The following is a 25,759-nucleotide window of genomic DNA, read 5'->3' as shown; positions in this document are numbered from 1 at the left end:
AATAGGAATGAACAATTTTGTTTAATTGGTGTTGTTGTGCAGAAAACGAGTGACTGCAGAAATTATTTTTGGTTATTTTTAATGTGTTTTTTATAACTACATATATGATTTATGTTTTAAAAGGGGCATTTGAAGTTTTCTTTATTTATGGTTTATAAACTAGATGAAACACTGACTTACAACATTCTTCGAAAGTAAAATTTCTGGCTAATTTAGCTCTTATTTACCTTAAAAAATAAAATTGTAAAAAGCAAAAATAAAATGAAACAATACCACATTGACCTACATTAAGTAACATTTTCTCTTAAAGGTCCCGTTCTTCGTGATCCCATGTTTCAAACTTTAGTTAGTGTGTAATGTTGTTGTTAGAGTATAAATAATATCTGTAAAATTATAAAGCTCAAAGTTCAATGCCAAGCGAGATATTTTATTTAACAGAAGTCGACTACAGTGAACGGCTCGATTGGACTACACCCCTCTACATCCTGCTTTAGTGATGTCACTAGAACCGTTTCTTGACTAACCTCCGCCCACAGGAATGCTCCCTCAACTCTACCGAAATTCGTTTATGTACTTGCACACTTCTAATAACTTACTGTGTTTACTCAGCTCTTACGGTGATTTTCTGAAGTAAAACTGACGCTTCATCTTTTGTGTGATGTACAATAAACTTTATTAAACTCATCAGAATATGTTTGATCATCATTCAGACAGCAGACTTGTAGGCTATTAATAAATAATGGATACATACAAGCAGATGACAAATACGTTATAATAACCGTAATTAAACTACTAAACTATACCTGTTTCATCTCTATACAGCACTCTGACTCTGTAGGCATTATTGTCCGACTCGAAATGAACGCCGTTACTGAGAGTTTCTGATATTATCATCATTCCGTAAGATGAAATTGTCCTGAGAGACTGAGCTAGAGCTCATGAAGCTCCGCCCCCTGTGTTGTCCAGCAGCAGCTCATTTGCATTTAAAGGGCACACACTAAAACAGCACGTTTTTCTGAGCCCCAAAAAATGACAATTTAAACATGCTGTAAAAAATGATCTGTTGGGTATTTTGAGGTCAAACTTCACATACACACTCTGGGGACATCAGTGACTTATTTACATCTTGTGAAAAGGGGCATATAACGGGACCTTTAAGACTAAAGAAAATGTGTTGATTAAGTATGGTGTGGTCTTTATAATAAATTATTTGTTTACTTTATAAGAAAGTTTTTTTCTTTGGAAAATAATTATTTGTATCAAAATAAAATCTAAATCAAAATTTAAAGTTTGAACTAAATCAGAAATATAATTTGAGAAAAATTAATAAATTTGGCTGTAACAAATCAGAGTATATTTTTTAAGTTGGTCCAAAGTATTTATTTATTTTTTTTCTCAGTGTAGGTGGCTGGAAAAATATATATATATTTACTATTACGGAAATGGTGGTTCACAGAGATTTCACAGTTCTGCTCTCTTTAATTTCATTTTCAAGGACTTTGAGTTTTTGTCTCTTCCTGAACAGTTACCTGTCCCCTTTGTTTTATAAGTGTAACAGTTTAAATCATTTATATTTGTTTATATCTACCCACTAATCTAAATGATGTCTAAAAGACATATTTTCAACGTCTTTATCAGAAAAGTCGTACGTTGAAGAGACGTCCACTGAGGAGCCAGAATGAAAGTTTTATGACGTCTTTTTTTGACGTGTTCTGCACGTCTGATATAGACATTCATGGATCCTCCGTACAAGGTTAAAAACTAGTTCAAATGTGGCCATTGTGGACATATTTTCAACATCATTTAAGGTCTCATTTAGATATAATTTATACTGTTAATGGACCAAATAAACACTCTCAGGATGCATTAAATCAAAACTCATGTTTATTTCAATGTAATTTCAAAGCAACTCACAGACAGTTTGTGTTTGTCCAAAAATCATGAACATAAAAGAAACATCTGTAAATCACACATCTTTGGATCATGAGAGAAACCAGATCTGAAGGAAAGGCTTTCTGGCTCAGACACTTGTGCTGCCCTTAATCACAGACATAAAATACAGATACTTTGACTCTTTCTGTCAGACATCTACAGATGATCTTAGTGAGAATTAACAGAGGTTTAGATGTTGATATTTGTTTAATTTGAAGTCACCATTGTGGTGATCAGTGTTTGCTTTAGTTGGGCTCTTGGCATGATTTTTCTTTGGCTGCTGTCAAATAGCCAAATATATAAGAATATCAAATAATGTTCATTGTCGTTTCAAATGTTTTAAATGTATTACGTGGTCTCTTTCTGATCCAATTACTCCCTCCCTGTATATTAATTAAAAAGCAATTTCATTCCATTTTCATTTTTCTAAGAGCAATAGTGTCACACACGGTTGCAGGAAACACGATGAAGATGAAGGTCAAAAAGGTTTTAATATTCCATTCAGAAGGTTTTCCAAACAAGGCAGGCAAACAAACACAACCGCTATGCATTGACATGACCAGACAATGAGTGACACAAACACAGCAACTTAGGGGCTGTTTTTCAACTAAAAACATTTTTAAAAAAATATGAAAATGTAAAAATATTTATTTTACATGACAATGACGTTGTGGGTGCCTGAAAACGCAAACTTTTGAAAAAGGGTTTCAAAGTACAAGTTTTTGAAAACGTTCTCCGAGTAAATTATAAAAATGCGGTATTACGTGTTCGAGTTACGAGTAATTAATTAACGAGAGTAATTAATAACACACAGCTGAACTGAAAACTAATCATATCTGTTACCATGAAAAAGAGTGTTGGGAAAACCGAACAAAGACAGGAAACTGGTGAAAACCAACTAAAAGTCCATGATAATGAAGATAAGAATGAGCGTCTGTGACAGATAGCTTCTGATGATTAAGTTAAAACAGACTTGTGAACTTGACATCAATTACTGCTTTATTTATTCAGAAACAAAATTAGGCTGATGTGTGCACACTTTGTTATGTAATTCTACATGTAATTAGTGATTTTATTAGAGTAGTACAGTGCTCCCAATTGGCTAATGTAGCCTCTGGAATTAAATTAATGCTGCGTTCATGCAATACATACTATATACAACCACAGATGCATATTCGACATTGTAAATAAATGCCTCATTATCAAGAATCTCTTCTCTACTCCTGATTCTCTAATCGGAAACTGATCCATATTTGGCCACCTCAACCAGCTGAACCATACTTGTTGAAATTGGCTACAAACTATGTATTTTAGCTAGGGATATTTAGCATAATGTCATCACCTCCTTTCGGTGTTCAAACACCCCCTTCACTGCTTCCCCTACTCCACTGCTCTGTCGTATGTAGAAGACTAGTGTTACAGGCGGATATTAGTACTGTTGGTAAAATTGACGCAGCAACTGAGTTACACAAAAATAACTCGAATGATAACTTGACCTGACCTGATTCTGATCTTATTCTATACTTTTATTTTAGAGATGTCAGAGATCAGCTCCAGTTCAGATGATCCAGTGATCCGGATTCTTCTGATGGGCAGATTTGGTTCTGGGGCAAGCTCATCTGGAAACACTATACTGGGAGAAAAGAGGTTTAAAGTAAAGAAGCATGAGTCTGAAGTTTGTGAGGGTGAAACAAAGATCGGAGGGAAGCAGGTGCATGTGATTAATTCTCCAGATGTACTGGATCCAGATCTGTCTGAAGAGAAGCTGGAGATGATGAAAGAGGAGCTGGTCTCTCGATGTTCAGAAGGTCTCAGTGCAGTTCTGATCACCGTTCCTCTAGAGGAACCTGTGGAAAATGAGGAGGAAATCCTTTATTATATTAAAGGTTTATTTGGTCCTGAAGTTCAGAAGCACATCATGATTCTGTTCACACATGGAGACGAACTGGAGGATCTTGAACAGACCATTGATGAATATCTACAAGATCATGCGGATCTCCAGCAACTGGTGAGGGAATGTGGAGGAAAGTTTCACTGTTTCAATAACAAGAGAGAATTAGACAGTCAGATACAAGAACTACTGCAGAAGATTGAAGGAATGACGATGAAGAACGGAGGGAAATTGACCTTGGAACAAATGAAGAGGACTGACAGTAAAAGAGGTCTTGGTGTCAATTGTAAGTTTTTTTTTTATATACATGTATTTTTGCCACTATTATCAACTTTAAAGGGGGGGGTGAAACACTCAGTTTCACTCAATCTCCTGTTAATCTTGGCTCGATGGTGTTTTATGCCCCCAATGGCTCCTTAGAGGCAGCTAACCCTACCCTCAACCTTAAACCTACCCATCCCCTCGCTGCCTGGAAGGCGACGTTGGGGGCATAAAACACCAAAGACCTTAATCTTGAGTACCTATAGAGCAGTATTGCATCCTTCATATCTCCAAAAAGTCTTTAGTTTTATTATATTTATAAAAGAAAGATAGGCTGTACCGAGTCTTTCCGGAAAAAAACGAGCGGCTGGAGGCGTGCCGTGTGGGCGAAGCTAAAGCTGTGTGCTAACGCGCCGATAGCTAACAACACAAAGACATTTGACGCAGTTTTTACAACGCACGACCGTGAACCTTTATCGTTGGGACTGCTCCATCCTTAAGCATTAGACGATCTGCAAATCCGGCGTCGAACTGGGCTTTGTTTATAAAACAATCATCATCGAAATGCAGGGAGCAAACAAGAACACATGCACAACTCCGTTGATGCTCTGGAAAAACAAACTCCATCCACTGGTCCCTTAACGCTGGGTTCTTTGGGAATCTGTGCAGGGTTGTCTTGCACTGGCAACCAAAAACCCACTTCTTTGGTGACACTGGCTTCCCTAAAGCCGAGCAGAGCGCTTTGATGGGCGTACTGCTTTCGCTCTCTCGCTCTGGTCTACGGGTGTGCGTGCGCCCTTCCGGGAGAAGTGCCCTTAGGACCCGTATAAGGAAATTCCGCCCCATCTGACGTCACACATGCCCATACTCGAAAAAAACATTCCGAAACTTGTGACAAACCGGAAGGAGTATTTTTGCCACAGAAATACTCCATCAAACGTACAACTTTATTTTTGAAACTTTGTCCATGTTTAGCATGGGAATCCAACTCTTTAACAGTGTAAAAAACTCAGTATGCATGAAATAGCATTTCACCCCCCCCCCCTTAATAAATACTTGTATTTTAGTGATTTGTTCACTAAGTGTACATCTCTAGTTTGTTAGGCATATTAGAAAAATCCCTGGAGTGTGTTTTGTTACTAATTTATTTGATCTATAGTTTCAGGAAAGTCTCCAGCTGAAGATCCAGGTGTGATTTTTGCGAGGAAAGACCAGATCAGGCTGGTTCTGCTGGGAAAAACTGGATGTGGGAAAAGTGCCACTGGAAACACCATCATCGGCAGAAACATGTTCAAATCTACAGCTGGTTCAAAGTCTCAGACAAAACAGTGTCAGTCAGAAACTACAGTGAGGATTGGAAAAAAGATCTCAGTGATTGACACACCTGGACTTTATGATAATGAACTTAGTGAGGATGCGATTAAAACGGAAATAGTAAAATGTGTAACATACGCTTCTCCAGGACCACATGCTTTTCTCATCGTCATTAGAGTGGGTCGATTCACTGAGGAGGAGAAAAACACAGTGCAACATCTCAAAGAAGTGTTTGGAGAACATATACTAAAATACACCATGATCCTCTTCACCCATAAAGATCAGTTAGAGGAGAAAAATAAAACCACTGAAGAGTTTCTACAGAATGGTGATCAAGATCTTAAAAACCTTGTAGACAGTTGTGGAAACAGGTCCTTCTGTCTGGACAACAAGTCTGCAAGTTTCCCACAGTTTAAAGATCTGCTCAGTAAAATAGAGAAGATAACGGAAGAAAATGGAGGGACACACTTCACCAATGACATGTTTGATGAAGCAGAGAAACACATTCAGGAGATTCAGAAGAAGAAACTAGATGAGAAAGTGAAGCAGCACAAACAGAAGCACAAAAAGGTCACTCAATCAGAATGGCAGAAAATATACTGGCGTTTAATAGAGGAGTCACGACGAGAAGCTGAGCAATCTTTTTCTGACCTTTCCTTTACAAATCTGCAACCCCGGGGGAAAACCCTGACATTGACCAGTGAGGAGGGAGCGAGAGCCAGAAAGGAAGCAGAGAGCAAAGGAACCGGTCGTTTCAGGGCATTCATGCTTTCTATCAGAAAAAGGATGTGTGCGATTCAGTGAAAATCCACAATGATCAGACACACAATACACTAGGGGGGGTCAATCCCAGTGCAGGTTACTTGACCAATTTTACTGTAACTCTTTTTTTTAGCTCTAATTTATTTTATTATTTTACTTACCTGTGTGAAATGGTATTAAATCTTTACTTGGTTAAACCGTCATTTCTTTCACCTTTATTTTTAAAGCGTTTTACACAAGATAGATTGTTTCGAAGCAGCTTCACAGTATTAAACAGGAAAATAACAGAATCGAATATGAGACAAATTCAGATTCAGCTTTAAAGCAGCTTTAAAGACAATAGTGTCATTATTCTGTTAAACTCAGTTCAGTGTCGATCCAGTTCGGTTACTGTGTGAAGTTCATCAATTATGAAAATGATTTGATTCAACAATAATTTAAAGCAGAAGGCAATTGTCATTATTAAGCTTAATTCAGTTCAAGTTTTGTTCTCATCTGACAGTGTCAATACCCTCAAATCGATATTACTGAATATTGAGTTTCTTTTAAACCCAAACTAATCAAGCCAAGAATCCCAACTTGGCCCATCGCCTTGACTCCTCCGCCTTCGCTCCTTCCTCCCGCGACTCCAACAGCGACTATCGAGCTTTCGGCTCCACTGGACTCCCTCGGACCATTGGCTCACACATTGCCATCACATCACCACTGACTTGCGGCCCGTTCGCTGCCCTCCGGCCCTCCACCCCTACGGCTCCACCTTCGTTCCAGCTCCACCTCAGCCCTCCAGTACCTTGTGTCCATCTCAGGGGGGTCGTCGCTGAGGCTCTGTCGCGGACTCAGGGACTATCAGCATCCCTTCGCTCCTTCGGCAAGAACTCCGCTCCTTGTGCACGGCAATTTTTGTAACTGCGCGCGCGGCTCCGCATCCGAAGATGCATGATTTCGAGCCGAATCTGGCCAAGCTAGTACATCTCACCGCACCGGTGGCGGGTCCGTCTCCACCGCCAGTTTGTGTGTCTAGTAGTTGCTTATATTTACAAACTGAGCGAACAATAGCAGACATAAGCCATTTTAATAAAAAAAAAAGGTCCATGTTTTATATGTGTATGTCCATGTGTATGTGTGGTTTTGTGTATGTGTGGTTAGGGAGTGGGGGAGTGTTATTTGTATGTTTTTTTTTTTAATGGACTGCAGATGTAAATTAGCCTGTGGCTAACTCTGGTACAATGCATCAAATGGTAACATTTATGTTGGAAATTGTACATGGTCCCTAAAAAAAAAAATAATCAAGAAACAAAATGAAAATGCTTAGTGAAATTAGTAAATATGTAAGATCGTTAATATAGTTATAGTATAGGCTACGATCTAATATACATTTATTTTGTTCTAATGTAACAAGTAATAATCTCAAGGTTTACTGCTTTACAGTGTTGGGGGTAACTCATTACAAGTAACTTGAGTTACGTAATCAGATTACTTTTTCAAGTAACTAGTAAAGTAATGCATTACTTTTTCAATTTGCAATAAAATATCTAAGTTACTTTTCCAAATAAGTAACACCAGTTACTTTTTCACATTTATTGACTGACAGCTCTCCTGTCCCCATGTTGAGAGAAACAAAGTGAGGTGGTGGTGTGTGTGCGCTGTGTAAACATTATGGTTATTGTAGTTCTAGAGTAAATGTGAACTTACTCATCTCACTGCTCAAAATAAATAAAAACAGTAAAATGCAATCTCAGAATTTTACTCAACTTTTAGAATTAACTATTAAATTACACAAATATACTTTGTGAATTTAATCTCACTTTATTAATGTCTTTGCTGCTGACCTTCAATGATCTAATTCAACCATACTAATAAGCAAAAATTACTTTATAAGATTTAGAAATAAGAGTGTTGAACTTCCTTCTCCTGTATATTATTGTTCTTTAATCCAGAACAGCAGCGCAGCTGAAAGGTTAGTTTGAGCGGCACCCTTTACTGCACAAGCGTAAATATACATTTCCTTCAGCCTGAGGCTTATTCAGTTCACTTTTGGTGTGAAAGGGCCTTAACATTTGCCAAAAATATAACTTTTTTGTTGGTCTTGTTATTAAAAAAACAAACAAGCAAGCCCAGCCCAGGTGAGAAGAAAAAGTAACGTAAAAGTAACGTAACACATTACTTTTCATAAAAAGTAACTAAGTAATGCAATTAGTTACTTTTTTGGGGAGTAACGCAATATTGTAATGCATTACTTTTAAAAGTAACTTTCCCCAACACTGCTGCTTTACACGATTCTTTTGTAATGTGGTTTTGGTGAAGTGTACTAAAATAAACATTCACGTGTGAAGTTTTCTTCTTCTCTCCACTGATTCCTGATTGTTTAGAGGACAATTACTCTGAGTCGCTCCCTGTCGCAACGGCGAGCGCATCAAGTATAAAGGCCTCGACTCAAAAATCGAAAGTATAAACAAGGCTTTAGGCCTTTCCTGCTCCCAGGAGGGGGTGTAATGTCACAATCACTCTGTTTGCACCATTTCCCACAACTTTCAATCAGGAGTACAAAGAAACCAACAAAACAGAAGATGTGCGTGATTCAGTGAGGGACAAGGATCAGACACACACGACACTGGACAAACTCAAGTATCTATCTTGTTCATATGGAAAAGTTTTAAAATTCTTTATTGGCATAGATTGCTTATAGAAATGTTCTCAATCTATTCATATGCAATGCAAAAACAACACAAAAAAAGTTTGTGCAAATACCATTAATATGTGTTTTGTTTGTAATATGTAATATGTTTGATACAATTGTAGATAAATAAACAGCTGAACAAAAATGACTCAATATCTACTATAACTATTTCTTCTTTCATTTTTTTAGGAGCTTCTTTGTGTATTTAAAATTGCTTCTTGGCAGTTGCACATTAAAGAGCAGCTGATTAACAGTGTTCAGGTGTTTCTCTCATTCTAGATGCGAGTTCAGTTTTTGACACACTCGACACACTTCAGTCTGTCAACAACAGGACAAAAGAGTGAAAGAACGTAAAATTTTACACATTCAGTTCAAACAACTTGTTTGCGTCTCTGTAAAGTCTGTCTTTTTAGTGTCTTTGTTTTAATAATTTTTGTGTTTGGGTGTGATCCAAGGTTTTCTAGCATTATGTCTCAATGCTATTTAATTTTGAATGCATTTTGTTAAACTTTAACCTGAAGGTGCAGTCTGACCTAATTCACAACATAACCAAAGCTGATCATAAACTCCACCATTTTACGACACTGACCAGGGAGAGACTGACTCATTAGTTCTTCTGTCAAACTCGCTCTCCTGTCTCAACAAAAGAAAAAATTAATCAGTGATCAGAGGAAAATAAAGAAAAATGCATTTCAAGAAGATCATAGTTATTAATTTTTGCAACATCATGGAGCAATCATTCAGCAATTTTAATTTTTTTAAATATCCTGAAAACAACAACTTGTTTCTCACTTTATTCAAATATTTGAAAACATTTACAGTCTAAACTTACTTTATTTAAATTAAATAAGTAACAAAATCTAACTAGCTAATCAAAAACTAAAACTTTTTTTTTTTAAATAAAAAATTTGGAAATTTACTCAAATATATGAAAACATGTACGGTCTGAGCGTATCCAATTTAAAATAAATTAAGATTAACCAGTTACTCAAAAACTGAAACATGTTTAAATATATATATATATTTTTCAAAATCTAAAAAATGTAATTATCAATTGAAATATTTGAAAAAAATATAGTCTCAATAATTGTTAAATTGAATTAAAAAAATATCTAACCTTAAAAAAACAACTATTTTAAATAATTAAAAAAATCAATTTACTTAAATATATGAAAACATATACAGTCTGAATTTACTGTAATTGAAAAAAAAAAATCAGTGTAATTGATGGGCTGTAGTGAGTAGATGGAGCCAGTAGGTGTCAGCAGAGCTACAGATGATGTTCATCAGTCAATAATAAGATAAACTCAGATTGTGTTCAGTTCCAGTGTTCCAGTTTAAACAGACTTGTATATATTTTCCTGTTAAATTATCAATCAATAAGCCTTAATAATAATTAGCTACTTATTTATTGATTGTTCTACAGTGTACATGTTTTTTTTCATGTGTGAACTACAGTATGAATGTGTTGTACTTGAAGTGAGTCTCTGTGTGTTTCAGGTGCTGCACACGGCCGAAGCCTTCCAGAAGATTCTGCAAAGTACATTTAGCCCATTGTCTATGTAGGCTACTGTAGACGCTGTGAAACTGACGAGCGTTAATGATCTGACCTCAGATCAGAGCTGCATTGCCAGAGAAACTCTTTAACTATGAATCTGAATCGCACTGATGTCAGTAGCCGCGTTTGCATTAGGGATGGCCATTTTTCAAAAATATTGCATTAGAATATTCGGGTTCATAAAATTAGAATATTCGAATATTCGTTTATTTAAATGACGTTTAACAAAAAAGACGTTATTTTTTAAGTTAATTTTTTTTTTTAAAGTTTTTGTCACCATTTCTGCAATTTATGCTCGAGTGAGAAAACGCGCTGCGCTGCACGTTTCAGAGACACAAAGATAATGGTGTTCTAGTTCTAAGTTTCTAACAGCACTTTGCGTTTTCTGTTCTTAAACCTCTCCCTCAACGAAACTTAAAGGAAGAATATGTCTCAAAATCATTTTGCTAGATAAGTTATCATCTCGGATCACTCGCACTATACAGCTGCGCTTACCTGCAGTCGTGATGCAGTAATCATGGACAGCTGTCTTTCCTCAGTCGACTGCAGTTTGGATTTCATGTGATTTCTCATTGTCAAGCACGGCGCTACACCGGGGCTAGGGGGCGCTAAAGCCCCGTCAAAAATCTGTGTAGCCCCAGTTAAGCCCACGCAACCAGGGGGCAAAAGACCCGCGCTCTTAGTTCGTACCGGAGTACATCTGACCTCAACACGCAAAAATGTATAAGCAAATTCGGGCTCTATAGAGGCTATTACATTACTAACTTAGTCTAACATGATAATTCATACATGCATCACAGTATGTCCGGATTTTGATTCGTAAACAGTTGGACGTTTTACATAATGCAATTAGGGTGACCAGATGAGATTGGCTGAAATTCGGGACGGGGGGGGGGGGGGGGGGGGGGGAGGGGGGAGTGTTTTTTGGGGAGGTTTTGGGGTAGTCCTACTATGATATTACACTACATAGCCTATAATAAAATGAATTTTCAAACCTGAACCAAACATATTTTTATTCAAAGATCAACAGTCTGTCATTAATATTTAGTCTTCTACAAAAAAAACAATATTAAAATCATGAACTCAAATGTCATTGTGACCAAAAAAAAAAAAAAAAAAAGACTGTTGTAACAGTGCGTAGGCTAAATCAGACATGTCAGGCTATAAGTCTAACGCTAGTAAGCCTTATGCCAAAATGATTATTATGACGAAATTGTCGGTCATTAAATAAGAAAACTAATTGTGTAGATGATTTGCTTTGTGTAACCCAACATCAGACATTAGGCCGAAGGTTTTTTTTTGCAAACAGTGCCGCGACCAATCAATCACTCCTTTACTGGCTGCCTGCACATTCACTGTCCTCGCGGCTGCGGCAACTCGCGCTCGCTTATCAATGCATTTTAATTCGCGCCTACGGTATCTTTGTAGAACTTCAAAAAAAGAATAAGAAAAAGATGCTGCAGCCAATAAGCAGCCGGCGGGGGCTGGCTGCAGGACAACTCAACCTCCACGGACAGTTTTTAATGTTTTATCAGACAATATAAGAATTTGCTTTAGTAGGCTATAATTTTCGGGACAATTTGGTCCGGATTCGGGATTCGGGACAACAGCTTAGATTTCGGGACTGTCCCGAATTTTTCGGGACGTCTGGTCACCCTAAATGCAATATTAATATGAAACGCAAACAAACAGATCCAAATCTGAAATTGCAGTTTATTATTGAGTCAACAACAAGAAATTACAAACAATGCGACATTACGTTAATTACAATGTTCTTTTACAGAACTCGGCATAACAGATAGCTGTTTTTTGCCCAGTTCATTTTCAACAGTGTTAAAACATAGTGTTTGTTTTTCTTGCTGTGGCGTTGTATATTATTACTTCTATTTTTGACGTTGTGATCCGAATCATTAGACACCAGTGATGCGCGGGTCAATGTATAAACAACCCGCACCCGACCGACATTTTCAACTAACCCGCCCGCAACTCGGACCGCAAAAAAAGAAAAAGAAAATATTGTAGGTTACCCGACCCGCTTGCTGACCCGCATTTTTTAAAAGTAGGCTAGTAAATGCTCATCGTTGCGTCGTTGAAAAAAAAAAAAAGCTCATAATTTACTAAAATAGTCTAAATGTTTAGTTTTAACAACAATTTTAAAAAGCTGGCTATGTCTATTTTGATGTTTCTGCGCAAGTTCAGCAGACAGTGAGGTTCGGGTTTGTTCCGATCGAGCTCGTGAGCGGAGAGCGCATTTCTGAATATTCCGCTCCTCTCACGGTCGCTCCCCCAACACAGAATGGCCTGTTGGTTCGAAAATATGTGGAATAAGGGCTACCTCCGACTAATTTTTTTTTCTAGTCGACTACACTCAAAAAAAAAATTCATTGGATGAACATGATTTTATCATGCCACCTATATTCCATCTAAACAAACCAAGTTAAGTCAACCAACCTTTATCATATTATTTGAACACAAAATAGATGTGTTGGTTAAACATGATATTAACATTTCCATTAAACTCATTTTAATCTTTTTTGAGTTACATGTTCATTCTTAGTTAATTTAGTGAGATTACTTTGAGTGTACAAAAAAAACACAGAAAACATGCAAACAATTTAAAAAAAAAAATTTTTTAATTGGGCTTTAACATGCACCAGTTAAGTCTGAACTGCTTTCTTCACTTTAAGTATCCCATTCATCTGAGTGTTTGTAACATGATATATAAGAAACATTTAGCTAACAAAATCTTGGCTCTTGAGAAAACTGATCCCCAAGCAACGCTTGCAGGACTTTAACGCCCCTTTTTTCTTAACACTTCTAAAAATTAAGCAATTTTAACACTTTCCTTTTTGGGAATTTGTAAGGTAGACCACGGCCTGATACAGAAAAATGTTACATTTGAAAATAAACATGAATTTAACAAACAATTGTGAGTAACAATTTGAGCTGTAAAATAATAATAAAAAAAGATTGTCTGATGAAATACTGGTGTATATATAAAACATAAAAATAAATAAATACATACCTTAAAAAATAAAAACCTTACAGCAGCTTGCTGTGATGAAATCACATGAAAATTATTTTGATAATTCTAAATTACCAGTGTAGCTTATGTTCCTTCACATCTTAAAAATTAAGCCATTTTAATAATACCCATTTTGGGAATTTGTAAGTGTAAACCTTGGCCTTGACACACACACACAAAAAAAAGTAAAATTTGAACAAACATGAATTTATTGCAAGTGTGTAACAACTGCTCCAGTCAGTTGTCCCTTTGTTAAAACACTGTTGTAGTCTCAGTCCATCTTTTTCAAGCTCACTTACTCCAAAAGCTTGTTTTTGAGGAACTGTGCCTTGGATGATAACATCTGTCCATTTAGATTTAGAAAGATCTTCTGCAAGACTTCAAAAGTGCATTTGAGCTCTGGTGGGTAACTCAGGTTCAAACAGTATATCAGTCCAAATAACAGAGCACAAGCCTGACTATTCAAGTCACTGAGCACTTCCACACCTTCAAGGACACCAATGTCTGCTGGGTCATCGTTAGGCAGCGCTCCCTCCTTCAGTATGACATACACTCCTATCACAGTTTGCTCCATGGTACTTTGTGACTCAAATTCTGAATCCTGTGGGATAAGAGCACAAGCAAAAATTAGCTCAAATATTTATTACAAGAAATGCACACTTAAACACTCACTGGCCACTTTATTAGGTAAACCTGTAAAGTAAACTTCAATCCAATACAGGAGCTCTGCTGTGAATCCTACATTTACAAGGTTATAATTATTCAGTTTTTAAGATGAAACTGTCAGAAAGGTGATAATTCTACTGTTTATTATTGAGGTCACAGTGGGTGCTGGAGTATAATGTGGTGCATTATATTATAAGATTGTAATAATTTATTTGGCCACCATATTTAAAATAAATTAGGTGGCTAAAACATTAGAACCACTTTGGAATATAATGCACTGCAATAAAACAAAAGCATACATGTACAGTTTCTGATGCCATTTTTTTTAAATGCAAATTATGCCCCTTGAGAGCTCAACCGATTTGAATAAAAAAATATTTGTTTTCGTGCATCAACCAATTCACATATGAACTGTGTACCATCAGTTTCCTATAAATAAACAATTTGTCCAGCTCAGTTATTTGACAAAGTTAAGTGTTCTCTCAAGTCACATGTTTGTTGTAGCAAATAGGGGAAAACACGGCCCAAGTACAGATTCAATGGGCTTTTAAAACTGTATTTTCTTATCAACTCACCAAATATGCCTTCACTAGTTTTTCAGGGTCTTCATTCAAGTAGGTGCACAGAGACTTGATGACACAGGCTCTTCGGGTATGTATAGTGTCATTCTGTGGGGTGGGGACAAGATTAACTCAAACTTCAGTGGCGGCACAGCTTAAGAGTACTCTTTGGGAAGAAAATGCATTGAGAATGACTATTAAATATACACAATTTAAATATACACAAACATCATGATTGTCGTTTCCAAAACAATGGTGTAGTTTATAATGCTTAAGCAATTTGTACCTACAACTCTCCTTTGTAACACACTGCCTGCACTGCCAAATAAACGTCACTGAAAGAGAAAGAAAAGGAAAGGTCAGTAATCAAGGATAGTTAGTTATACATTATATGTGAGTGTTAAGAAAAACTACTTACATGTAATTAAGGTGAGGTTCACACCAGAAGAGCATGGGGACAGCTTTATATTGTGATGTATTTCATCTTTTGTATGAAGAAAAGAATAATTTTCGCTGTAAAAAAAGTAAAGAAAAAAAGTGTATAAGACTGACTTCAAAAAAATGGGCCAAAGAAAATACCACTACTGGCTGCTGTTACTAAATATAAAGTTTTACTTATATTAATAAGTATATTCCATAAATAAAACATGTATACCTATTCAATCATAACTTTAACTGCCATTTATTAGGACACTTCAAATATGGTCGACTGCATCATAGATTTTACTTGACAATTTTTGCACACTGTAATCAATAAGCTGGGTAGCATTAAGTAACATGTTTGAAAAGACAGAAATGGCTAGATACAGAACGTTTAAATTAATATTTTGCTGATATACATACATGAAGGCCAGGCCAACATAAAAATGGCACATTACGCTAACGTTAACGTTAGCTAACGTTACATTAACTTACAAACAGAAAAAAAACGGGAAAAAAACGGGTGTATGATGTTTTCGACTCTGACGTCTGCATTCAATTTATCTCCTGTTTTACCCTCCCATTGTTGGGGTAGAGTTATATTTGCTGAAAATCAGCGAAAAAATTGCTAGAGTTGCCATATTCCCCTTTAACGTTGAGGTGAAACTCGTATCGACAAAGACACAGAATTGAACCAACACATGTGCTTCAAGTCTGGGAAAATAAGCCTGCTTAGAAACATCGCAACAGTGTCTAATAACTTAGTTTTATCCCACAGTAATAATTACAAATAGGTACATATATCAGGTACTTACCCTCAATATCAAGGATGCAGAACGATTAGACCGCTCACAAAACGTCAGGAATTTCAGCCTTCTCCACAGTACATTTGAGCCCGGCCGCGTGTCCCCGAACTTCCCGCCGCAGTACTGAGCATGCGCAGTGTGACTCACCAGAGAGAATTGTTGATATGAAGCGCCTCAATCTCATTGAATCAACAAGTGCAGATCTAATTCATTCAATTATTTCTTAATTTAGTTCCAACTAACAAGAATGAATCATTTAACACAAGTAAACTCGTTATATTCTTATTAATCAGACATATTTTTATTTAGCAAATCAAGCAAGTGGCTAGTTGAGTTTTTTGAGTGTAGTAGTTGTTCATTTAAGCCATTCGTGGACAAATCGCCCCTTTATATTAATTTAATTAAATAGGCTATAGCCTATGGATAATAAGCCGCACGCATAAAGCTTGCCACAAAGAACCGGTTAAAGTAATGATTATGAATGTGTCTAAATTAGCAAGGAGACATTTAATTGTTTAGTAATAAACTGGTGTTTTCTGTGTCGCTGCAAAGATGAAGTTGACGATGCGGACTCGCCATGAACGCCAGAGAGAAATGCACATTTCATTTGGATTAATCAGAGAGTAGCCTATTTATTTGGATTTGAATATTTTCGTTTAAAAGTAGACATTTTAAACTTTCTGTAATATATAGCCTATATTTCTCAAATCTGTGAGGCACAAGCTGAGTTTCGGCGCCCTCCGGTTCACGTGCAATGCAAGTGATCGTGCCGGCGCCTTATTACATTGTCTGCTATATATTTGATTCTCATTCATTAAATACCGGCAATTGATTGATAAAACATTGATCAAAATTAAGATACAATTTATACAAAACGAAAATCTTTTAAAAAGAGTTTTCTATAAAACAAAACTTAATGAAGTCGTCAAAATCATGTTTTACCAAAAACAGCGCCGTTGCTAGGAGGGCGCCAGCGCCTCTGCCTTTCAGCGCCTCTGCCTCGCGAGTGGATGATAGCCCTGAAGACGCCTAGCAATGATATACCTTTAGTGGTAGTATACCTTTAGTTAAGCTATACCTAAAGAGTCTTCGTAGCGCGCTAAGAGACAATGTTATCGGAAAATGCAGCCCAGGTATGATGCGTATGATGCGTAATGGAGATTCCAAAGCTCTCTTCTTTGGTCAGAACCATGGAGAGCGATCGCGGATAGGTCCGTCCTATGCACCGAAACTTTTAATAATGTAACAAAATATTTAAAGAGCATCAAGCTATTAAAATCTATATTATGTATACGCACAGTTAATATAATATTTATAGTTAATATACTATATTAGTCAATATTTTTTAAGCAGTTAAGCAGTGATTGGATAACGTTTTTTATTTATTTATTTAACGTTTTTAATTTTAGGCTTAGTTATTTTGTTGACTATTCTTTGGCCAAATCTAGTTAAAGTGCTGTGTATCATAGCTGCTTTTATTGAAAAAACGAGAACTTCTATATTATAGAGTAACTTAAGTAATGAAAATCAATTGTTTTCTTAGCACCCCCACGTATCGGTCCAGCTCCCCATTAGCACCAGTAGAGAAAAAATCCTGGCGCCGTGCCTGCTCATTGTGGTGATGATATTATAACTCCAGATTAATTAATTAATTTGATCAAAAGTAATTCCATTTTGTAAGATCATTTAATAACCTCATTTTCGAATAGTAATTCCAAACTTCGCGAGGCAGATGACGACATTATGATCAAATACAAACAACTTGTTAAACATGCCACAGTGTCACCCAGTGCATTTAATTATAACTGCGAGTTAGTGCTTGGGATTTATCAGGGATGCACTGCATTTACGACCATAGACAGTTTACGACCCGCAAAGTATTTACGGCTTCATAAATTCGAATAGTATTTTATTTTTCGAATAATAATTACAGATCGAATATTCGAAAATTCAAATATTCGTGCACATCCCTAGTTTGCATTACCCTTCAAATTTCACAAATTGAAATTGCGAATTTAAATACGCCCAATGGAAACACGTCTTTCAAAAACTCCCATATATATCGCAAATTTTTTTACGCTCACATGAGGTGGGTTTTTTTCAGGCAATTCGACAAAGGAATATTTCGCAAAACTGCAATGGAAACAGTTTTTGTTCATTTACAGTCTCCTGACATAGATGACGCGGTATGTTTGGACAGAAGACGAGACAGAGTTCTTCATTAAACTCATAAAGACAATATTATCACAGAATTACTGGATTCTAAACCTCAAAGAAATGCCAGAATCAAGACCTCGAAGCAGAAATGAGGGAGAAACACCCAGAAACACTCAAACTGTATGTGCCGCTCCCAGTATAAGAGTCTTTCCTTGCCAGTAATGCTTGGAAAACACACATACAGTACATCTCCTTTCATTAATAATAATAGCCAGTGTGGTGGCTGGGATATAGCCTTTGTAAACCTACCGACATCAGTCGCCATGATTTTTAATGACTTATCCCGAGAGGGAAAAAATATGTGTTAGTCACATAACATCGGTTAATGGAAACGCCGTCATTTTGCAATAGTTTATCGTCATTTAGAAAATATTGCAAAAGTTTTGTGCAAATCTGTAATGAAAACGCATCTAGTGTGAATGCGGTTCTGTGCTGATTCACTTCAGTTTCTCCGGCTGGTGGAGGGGTTTCAGACGATCGACTCGCTTCAAGACGCTTTTATACAGGGCTTTATCGATCTGGTCATGTGACTGTAATGCCGAGTTCACACTGCACGGTTGTCAAAGTAGTCGGGTCACTGTTCTTTTCACACTGCACGACTATGTGGGGTACACTGTAAAAAATTTACCGTAAAATTTACAGTAACTTACTGGCAACAATTAGCCAGTAAGTTACTGTGAATACTTTTTACAGTAAGGGTACTGTACTTCCATTTACAGTATTTTATGTATACACTGTGAAATCAAAAACAATTAAATACTGTGATTTTAGTTGTATTTACAGTAAGTTACTGGCTAATTGTTGCCAGTAAGTTACTGTGAATATGTTTTACAGTAAGGGTACTGTACTTCCATTTACAGTATTTTGTGTATTCACTGTAAAATAAAAAACAATTAAACACTGTGATTTTAGTTGTATTTACAGTAACTTTACTGGCTAATTGTTGCCAGAAAAAAATAAATACTGTGATTTCAATTGCATTTACATACAAAAAACAATTAAGCACTGTTTTGTATTGTATGCAATACAGTACTATAAACAGTAGATAACAGTTAATCACTGCAAATTCAGTTTCTCACTGTACAATTTAAATACTGTATCACTGATTTAATATTAGCCATCATTAAAAGAATCACCCATATTCTAAAACATTACAATCAGCTGCAGACAATAAGAAAATTGTTAATAGTTATTTATTTAAAAACATTTGGTGAACAGGAATGACAAAACAGGTACAACATAAAGGGATAATGGACATTGGACAACATGCCATTATACCATCCAAGTTAACGCACATTCTATGTTTGTAATGCGGCCACAACGCCCAGCGGAGTGTGTTAACTTTGGATAGTCTAATGGCGTGAAGTCTATTATCCCGCTTATTACATTGTTGCTAAATTTAATTTACGACTGAAGAAGATTTTACAAAACGAGGCTGTTTCATTACAAGTTATGTAAAGTTACAGAGCAAACTTTTACTAGTTCATTCACTAGTTCCGCATGACTGGTTGCTATGAAGGAACAATAATGCAAATTGATACAATACGGTCAAAAAATTTAACTACTTTAAATCCGTGCAAATAACTGATTATTACCACATTCTAAAGAGCAATAAATAACACTATGGCAGTATTGAAATAAAATAAAACATTGAACATTAAAAAATAAAATATTTAACATTTGCATGAACATTTAAAACAGAAAGGAAAATAAACTTCCCCTGCCACTTGACAAAGGTCTATGACCTCTTGCATGCCCTGACCTTGGAGACCTAGAATCCTAGTTGGAGCCCTGAAATTAAAGAAGAAAACACATTAGATCAGCTGAATGGTTTTGAAAACGGTAAAACTCAACTGTTTAACTCTTGAGGAGTTGTAAAATGAGCCTATTTCCAAAAAAAGGGGAGTGTTCTTTTAACAAATACAACTTTTTATTTAAATAATGTAGGCTACTAGTAAATGGTGAAATTAACATTTAGAAAGATTAATAAATGCTGTAGAAGTGCAGTCTATTAATAGTTAATGTTAACTAATGTAGTTAACTAGAGTTTAATAAATGGAACCATATTGTAAAGTGTTACCAATTTGTTATACACCGATTCAGACGTCTCGTGAGTTCAGTGTTGGACAGGTCAGTTGTTTTAACCATTCATTAAATGTAATCGGTTCAAAGGAGTCATTAGTTCGAGAATCGGATGTGTCATTAGCGGACTATGGCACACGTTTTATTATCCCGGGAGTTTAGGACATTGCACAAGATTTTTGTCAACACAGGAAACATTTCATCACTGGATAGTTTTGTTTGTTTATTGAAAGTGTTTTTATTTCAGCTGATGCGTAACAATTTTCAGAGTACATAAGGCAACGTTTTTTTTTACAAGGTTTCTGCAGGTTTCAGTAAGTCAAATTTAAGACCTTTTTAAGACATTTTAAGACCATAAAGATTGAAATTTAACACCTACACACGACGCATTATCCAAGTTAGATAGTTATACCTCGGGATCATTAGAGTATCTATCTTTCTATCTATCTAGGACTATCTGATTGTGTGTGTGAGAGAGAGGGAGAGGTAGATATTTTTTTAATAGAAAATTGTACTTTTGCATATTATACTGTAAAAACACAATTATTGTTGATTTTAGTTGATCATAGTTGATCATAACTAGAGAGGAAATGATGAGATGATTAAAGTGACCAAAATTATCACGGTTATCACAGAATCCTTTTCAAAAAGTACTAATACTACAGAATGAAGTCAATTCAACAAGTTGTATGTTGAAAAACAGCAAAGAACAAATTGTTAAGCATCAATTAGGGCTGCACAATATGAGGAAAAGCTGCGATGTGCGATAACATTGTTTAATATTGCGATGACGATATGATTTGCGATAAATATTCAAATGTGTATGTTAGCTATACTGTTCCCATGTCTTAGTGCTTTAATAGGTTCTTTGCATGATAGGTCAAACGTTTATTACCTGCCTGGTTCAGATTACACGATTTTAGCGCGATCCGTTTGATGTAGGGTGTTGTGGGGATTCGTAAAAACAACGGGAGTTGGGACGCAAGATTCGATCGTTTCATCCCGTATAGTGTGTCATAGTGGACGACAACCGACGCCAAGTCTGCGATGCTTCACGACATCACGACTAGCATGTTTAATTTTTTAACGGTCCTCCACGACGGGTTCCGTCAAGAGTGAGTGAGTATGAGCGAGAGTGTGTGTGCGCCAATGAGCGAGACGAGTGTGTGTGTGTGCGAGTGCGTGCATGTGTGTGTGTGCGCGAGTGAGCATGTGTGCGCGAGTGAGTGAGTGAGTGAGTGAGGACAATGAGTGTGTGTGTGTGTGTGTGTGCGAGTGAGCATGTGTGTGCGAGCGAGTGAGTGAGCGCAAGTGAGTGAGTGAGGGTCAGTGAGTGTGTGTGTGTGTGTGTGTGTGTGTGTGTGTGTGTGTGTGTGTGCGCGAGTGAATGTGTGCGTGCGAGTGAATGTGTGCATGTGACGGCACGCGATGTCTGGTCGGAAAGCAACGTGTAGTCTGACATGTTTATTGTCCACGACACGACAAGATTTTAGGAGTCAAAATCGTGTAATCTGACACCGTGACTATCGTAACAGACACAAAAATCTTGTAATCTGAACCAGGCATTATTCATCGTGTCAGGCTGTCTGTTGCGATGAGTTCATATCGCGATGACGATGAAAATTCGATGTATCGTTCAGCCCTAGCATCAATGTGCACTTTTTGTTTACAAAATCATTTGCACATGAAACCGAAAATTTGCTCATCTCTTTGCGGTGTGTTTCGGAGCGCGCGCGCCACCTTGGGAACAGCATCTCATGAGCATATTTTTGTGCTATTAATAGCTCTTTTTATTATTAAACGTGTCCCGCAATTTAGCAACAGTAGCTAGCCTGCATTTTACAACAATCACTGAATGCTGAATCTGATTCTGTCGTTACGTTTGAGTTTTAGGGAAAAATGAGAGCGTAGCCTACTGCTGTGAAGGGAATGCAGCTATAGTTTTTAATGGTTTTACCTCAATATATTATTATTATAATCTTATATTATATTATAAAATATATTATTATTATAATCTTTGGAAGCCAAAATCTAAAATAAAATCAGACTAATCACAAATCTGAAGTGTAACCAAGCTACGTTTGAATGTTTAGTTCTTTCTCATCACTCATTTGAATGTTTTTACGAGTACATTTGAATGTTTAGTTCAGTCCTCCGTCATCACTCATTAGGGCTGTCATGTTGTGCGCGCTGTGGAGCTCTCTCTCTCTCTTGGACTGAGAATAGCAAAAATGCATCACAGACAAATGGTTTAATATTATGGTAGCCTATATAGAAATGGCTGGCGAGATAAAACGTCTTTATAGCAATAATAACATTACGTGTATTTTTCCAAGTACTGACAGCAGAACCGATTTTCATGATCATTTAATACCGGCTTTCGGTACCCATCCCTACCCAGCCCTATATGTTAATGGAATATTTTTATGAATGAAGGCGTACCACTGATATTAGTAATATAGCTACTGATGTCTCTATGAAAATTTTTAAGAATCGATATCAGTTTTGTAAGAATGAGAATCGATTCAAATCAAAAAATCTATATTTTTTTACCCAGCCCTAATAAGTAAGTAACAGTTTATGTTTTACTTGCATATATGATTTAGTCAATCAAGAGCAATCAACAAGTCTCTCTCTCTCTCTCTCTCTCTCTCTCTCTCGTCAGTTAACGTTGATAAGCTACATTATGTCTTGTTTGACTTTCTTTGCCATTTACATCTCACTGAACTACAAACTTTCCAATGACGTCTGGTTAAAGGGATGCGCTCGACCAGCTCACGCGTTAAACACAAACATTGTTTACACGCCTGGTATCGGTTGTTGGTATCGGAGTACAAAAATCATTTTTACGAGTACATTGAGCTCAGTATCGGCCCGATATCGATACCGGTATCTGTGCATCCCTATATTATTATTATCAAATTATTATTAATAATATTATACCCACATATACCTATATTATTAATTATATTATAATTATTATTAAAGCTATTATCAGGACCTCACCTGTATCTAGTCAGTTAGCAAATAGAACTCCGTGAAGTCCCTGATGAAGGATATTACATGGGGGTTTCATGTATTAAGTCTTCCGCTTCACCACTCTCCCAGTCGTCTTGCTCATCTGCTCCTTGGCAGTGCACTTGTTGGAGTCAGGATTGATCCTGACTAAAAACCTATGAACATGAGTATAGGAGTTAGGGGATGGGACAATATGTACACATTAATGAATAACTGTAAGTGCAGTGAGCAATGTAGAATCATACATAAAGGCCAGCAGACAGAGGCATTTCACATCCCAACAGGAGTTAGTCAAGGCTGTCTACTTTCTCGATTAACGTTACCATTCCTCTTCGAAGGCCGACTAGATCATGCGGCCGACTAAGTTAACGTTAGATCATGCGGCAAGCCACTGACAACAGACGCAATGGGATCCAATGGACCCCATTTACACAACTGGACGACCTAGACTTTGTAGATTATATACATATATAGTACGTCAGTGATGGTAAATTTACTTACTGATTTTCTGGAAGTCCCGATTTAGCAGTTGGTGAAGGATCCGCGATTCCAAGATGGAAACTCCAGCAGAGGCCACGGGTGGGACAAATACATAACGTTAAAGGCTGTGAAAACGTCTCCGTCGGAGCTCTCACGGAAACGTTTTCGTTGAATTCGCAAAAAGTGAAAGATATCAACTCAAAGACGAAAACAAAATAAATACAACCACAAGACAAAGCCGTGTATAAAGAAACGTAAATTTGAGTAGCAGCTAGTAGTCTGTAACGGCTGTGAAAACGTCTCCGTCGGTCGGGGAGCTCTCACGGAAACGTTTTCGCTGAATTCCTCTCAGGCAAAAAGTGAAAGAAATCAACACAAAGACGAAAACAAAATAAATACAACCACAAGACAAAGCCGTGTGTAAATAAACGTACATTTGAGAATTAACGGAGCTTTTCTGTCACTGACGACGAGTCAGAAATTCAAGTGCTGCTTCTTTCGCGCTTTTTTCCCACAGATTCTAGAACTTTCTAGACTGGGTAAACCCCGCCCACTCTGCCGGCGCCTTATTTCGCCCTGCAGCTCAGAAACAGCTCTGGAAACTTGCATGTTTATCTCTCCTGCTTCCGAAGAAAAAAATATATAACACTGATTTTTGTAAAATAAAAATCCCATGGTACGTATTTATGAGTTAACCAGACAGCCCCAGTTTTTGCCTACCCAAAATAAAAGTCATTCTGAGACACATAACCTTAGAAAGCTTGAGAGTTTTGGCTCAAGTTTAAAACTCAAAATTAATCAGATGTTATTAATATTGAGATATATAAGCTCAAAAATAAAAACAACAAATATTAAGAATATATTTATTAAATGTATAAAAAACATGAATATTTTAATATTAGTAACATAATTATGTGAATATACTATTGCAACTTATAACCAATGGTCATGCTTCATTTCAAATCTGAGGATGATATCTCAAAAAATTATGCGTGTATGAAGCCTATATTGTTAGACCATGTCAAGGGAGACTTGGTATGACTTTGGGGAGACTAAGGCTTATCAAATTTTATTTCCCTGTTAACACATTTACACTCAAACTCCCATTTACAGTCACAAAACAAACAAACAAAAAATATTCTTGGAATCTTATGTGAATTCTTAAAAAAAAAATATTGTATGGAATAGAAAGCTCCTGCAGCAGGTGCATCAGAGTACAAGTTACATGACATATTTTAAAACACTTTTACTTAAAGCTCACCATCGAGTATTTATATCATATTCCGGTAATGAATTCTGAACAACAATAATCTGGGGCCGTCCATGTGAAAGGGGTACAAAGAAAGATATGATAAAAAAAGGAAAATACAGTAGCTTACTTTAATATTTACAGTACTATAGTGGCTAAATTGTGTTTTTTTTACAGTAATGATTTGACTACTGTGATTTCAACTGTAATGTTTGGACTACTGTGATTTTTACGGTCTTACTGTAAACTTTACAATATTCTACTGTAAAATAGTATACAGTAATGTTACTGTGAAATCTACAGTAAATAACTGTAGATTTCACAGCCATTTTTTACAGTGTAACATTCAGTTGCTGATGTGTGCACATTACACGATGGATCGGCGACGGGTTTCAAACTGCATGACTTTACAAAAGAAAGAATCGCAGAGAACTTCTGTCTGGTCCGCAAACTACGTTTCACAACCAAACACACATGAGAAGTGATAAGGAAATAATGTGAGATCATGTGTGCGTGAGATTGGAGGTCTCGCACGAGATTGAAATTGTTATTAAAAATAATAGCCTGCAAGAAGCTTGCTATCCAAATTGTCTGTGCACTGATTTGCAGCGACAAGGAGAAAAAGAAAAACATTATGCAGGAGGAAATGGTTGGGGAGACGAGGAGAGCAAAGTTTGTGTGTTCTGCTAAGAGCTTTGGGGGTAAATAAATAATTTTGCAATGTGCTGCTGGTCAAGCAAATGTTTGTGCTTTGTTTCTATTTGATATTGTAAATATATCTAATTGTATCTAATATGCCCTGTATCTTGCACTCTCATTGGCTGTAGGTCATTGTCGATGT

General features: G+C 36.6%; 1 protein-coding gene and 1 long non-coding RNA gene across 2 annotated transcripts; one reads left to right on the top strand and one right to left on the bottom strand.

The window, feature by feature from the left end:
• Positions 1-3,469: 3,469 nt before the first annotated feature.
• LOC308695261 (GTPase IMAP family member 8-like) lies at positions 3,470-10,387 on the top strand (the record flags this gene model as incomplete). Its single annotated transcript, XM_081373338.1, has 4 exons — positions 3,470-4,109; positions 5,244-6,146; positions 6,726-7,046; positions 10,338-10,387. 4 exons carry the CDS (start codon positions 3,470-3,472, stop codon positions 10,385-10,387), a joined length of 1,914 nt encoding a protein of 637 aa, XP_081229464.1.
• Positions 10,388-13,657: 3,270 nt separating this feature from the next.
• LOC308697001 lies at positions 13,658-15,186 on the bottom strand. Its single transcript, XR_014030881.1, has 4 exons — positions 15,065-15,186; positions 14,933-14,981; positions 14,662-14,812; positions 13,658-14,021 (listed from the first exon to the last, which is right to left on the bottom strand). It is a non-coding gene; the product is annotated as an uncharacterized lncRNA (long non-coding RNA).
• Positions 15,187-25,759: the final 10,573 nt, after the last annotated feature.

The sequence above is a fragment of the Scardinius erythrophthalmus genome (assembly GCF_964197995.2).
Source record: "Scardinius erythrophthalmus genome assembly, chromosome: 1".
Taxonomy (NCBI): Eukaryota; Metazoa; Chordata; class Actinopteri; order Cypriniformes; family Leuciscidae; genus Scardinius; species Scardinius erythrophthalmus.
The sequence above is the reverse complement of the archived record's forward strand: the minus strand, read 5'-3'. Positions and strand labels throughout refer to the sequence as shown.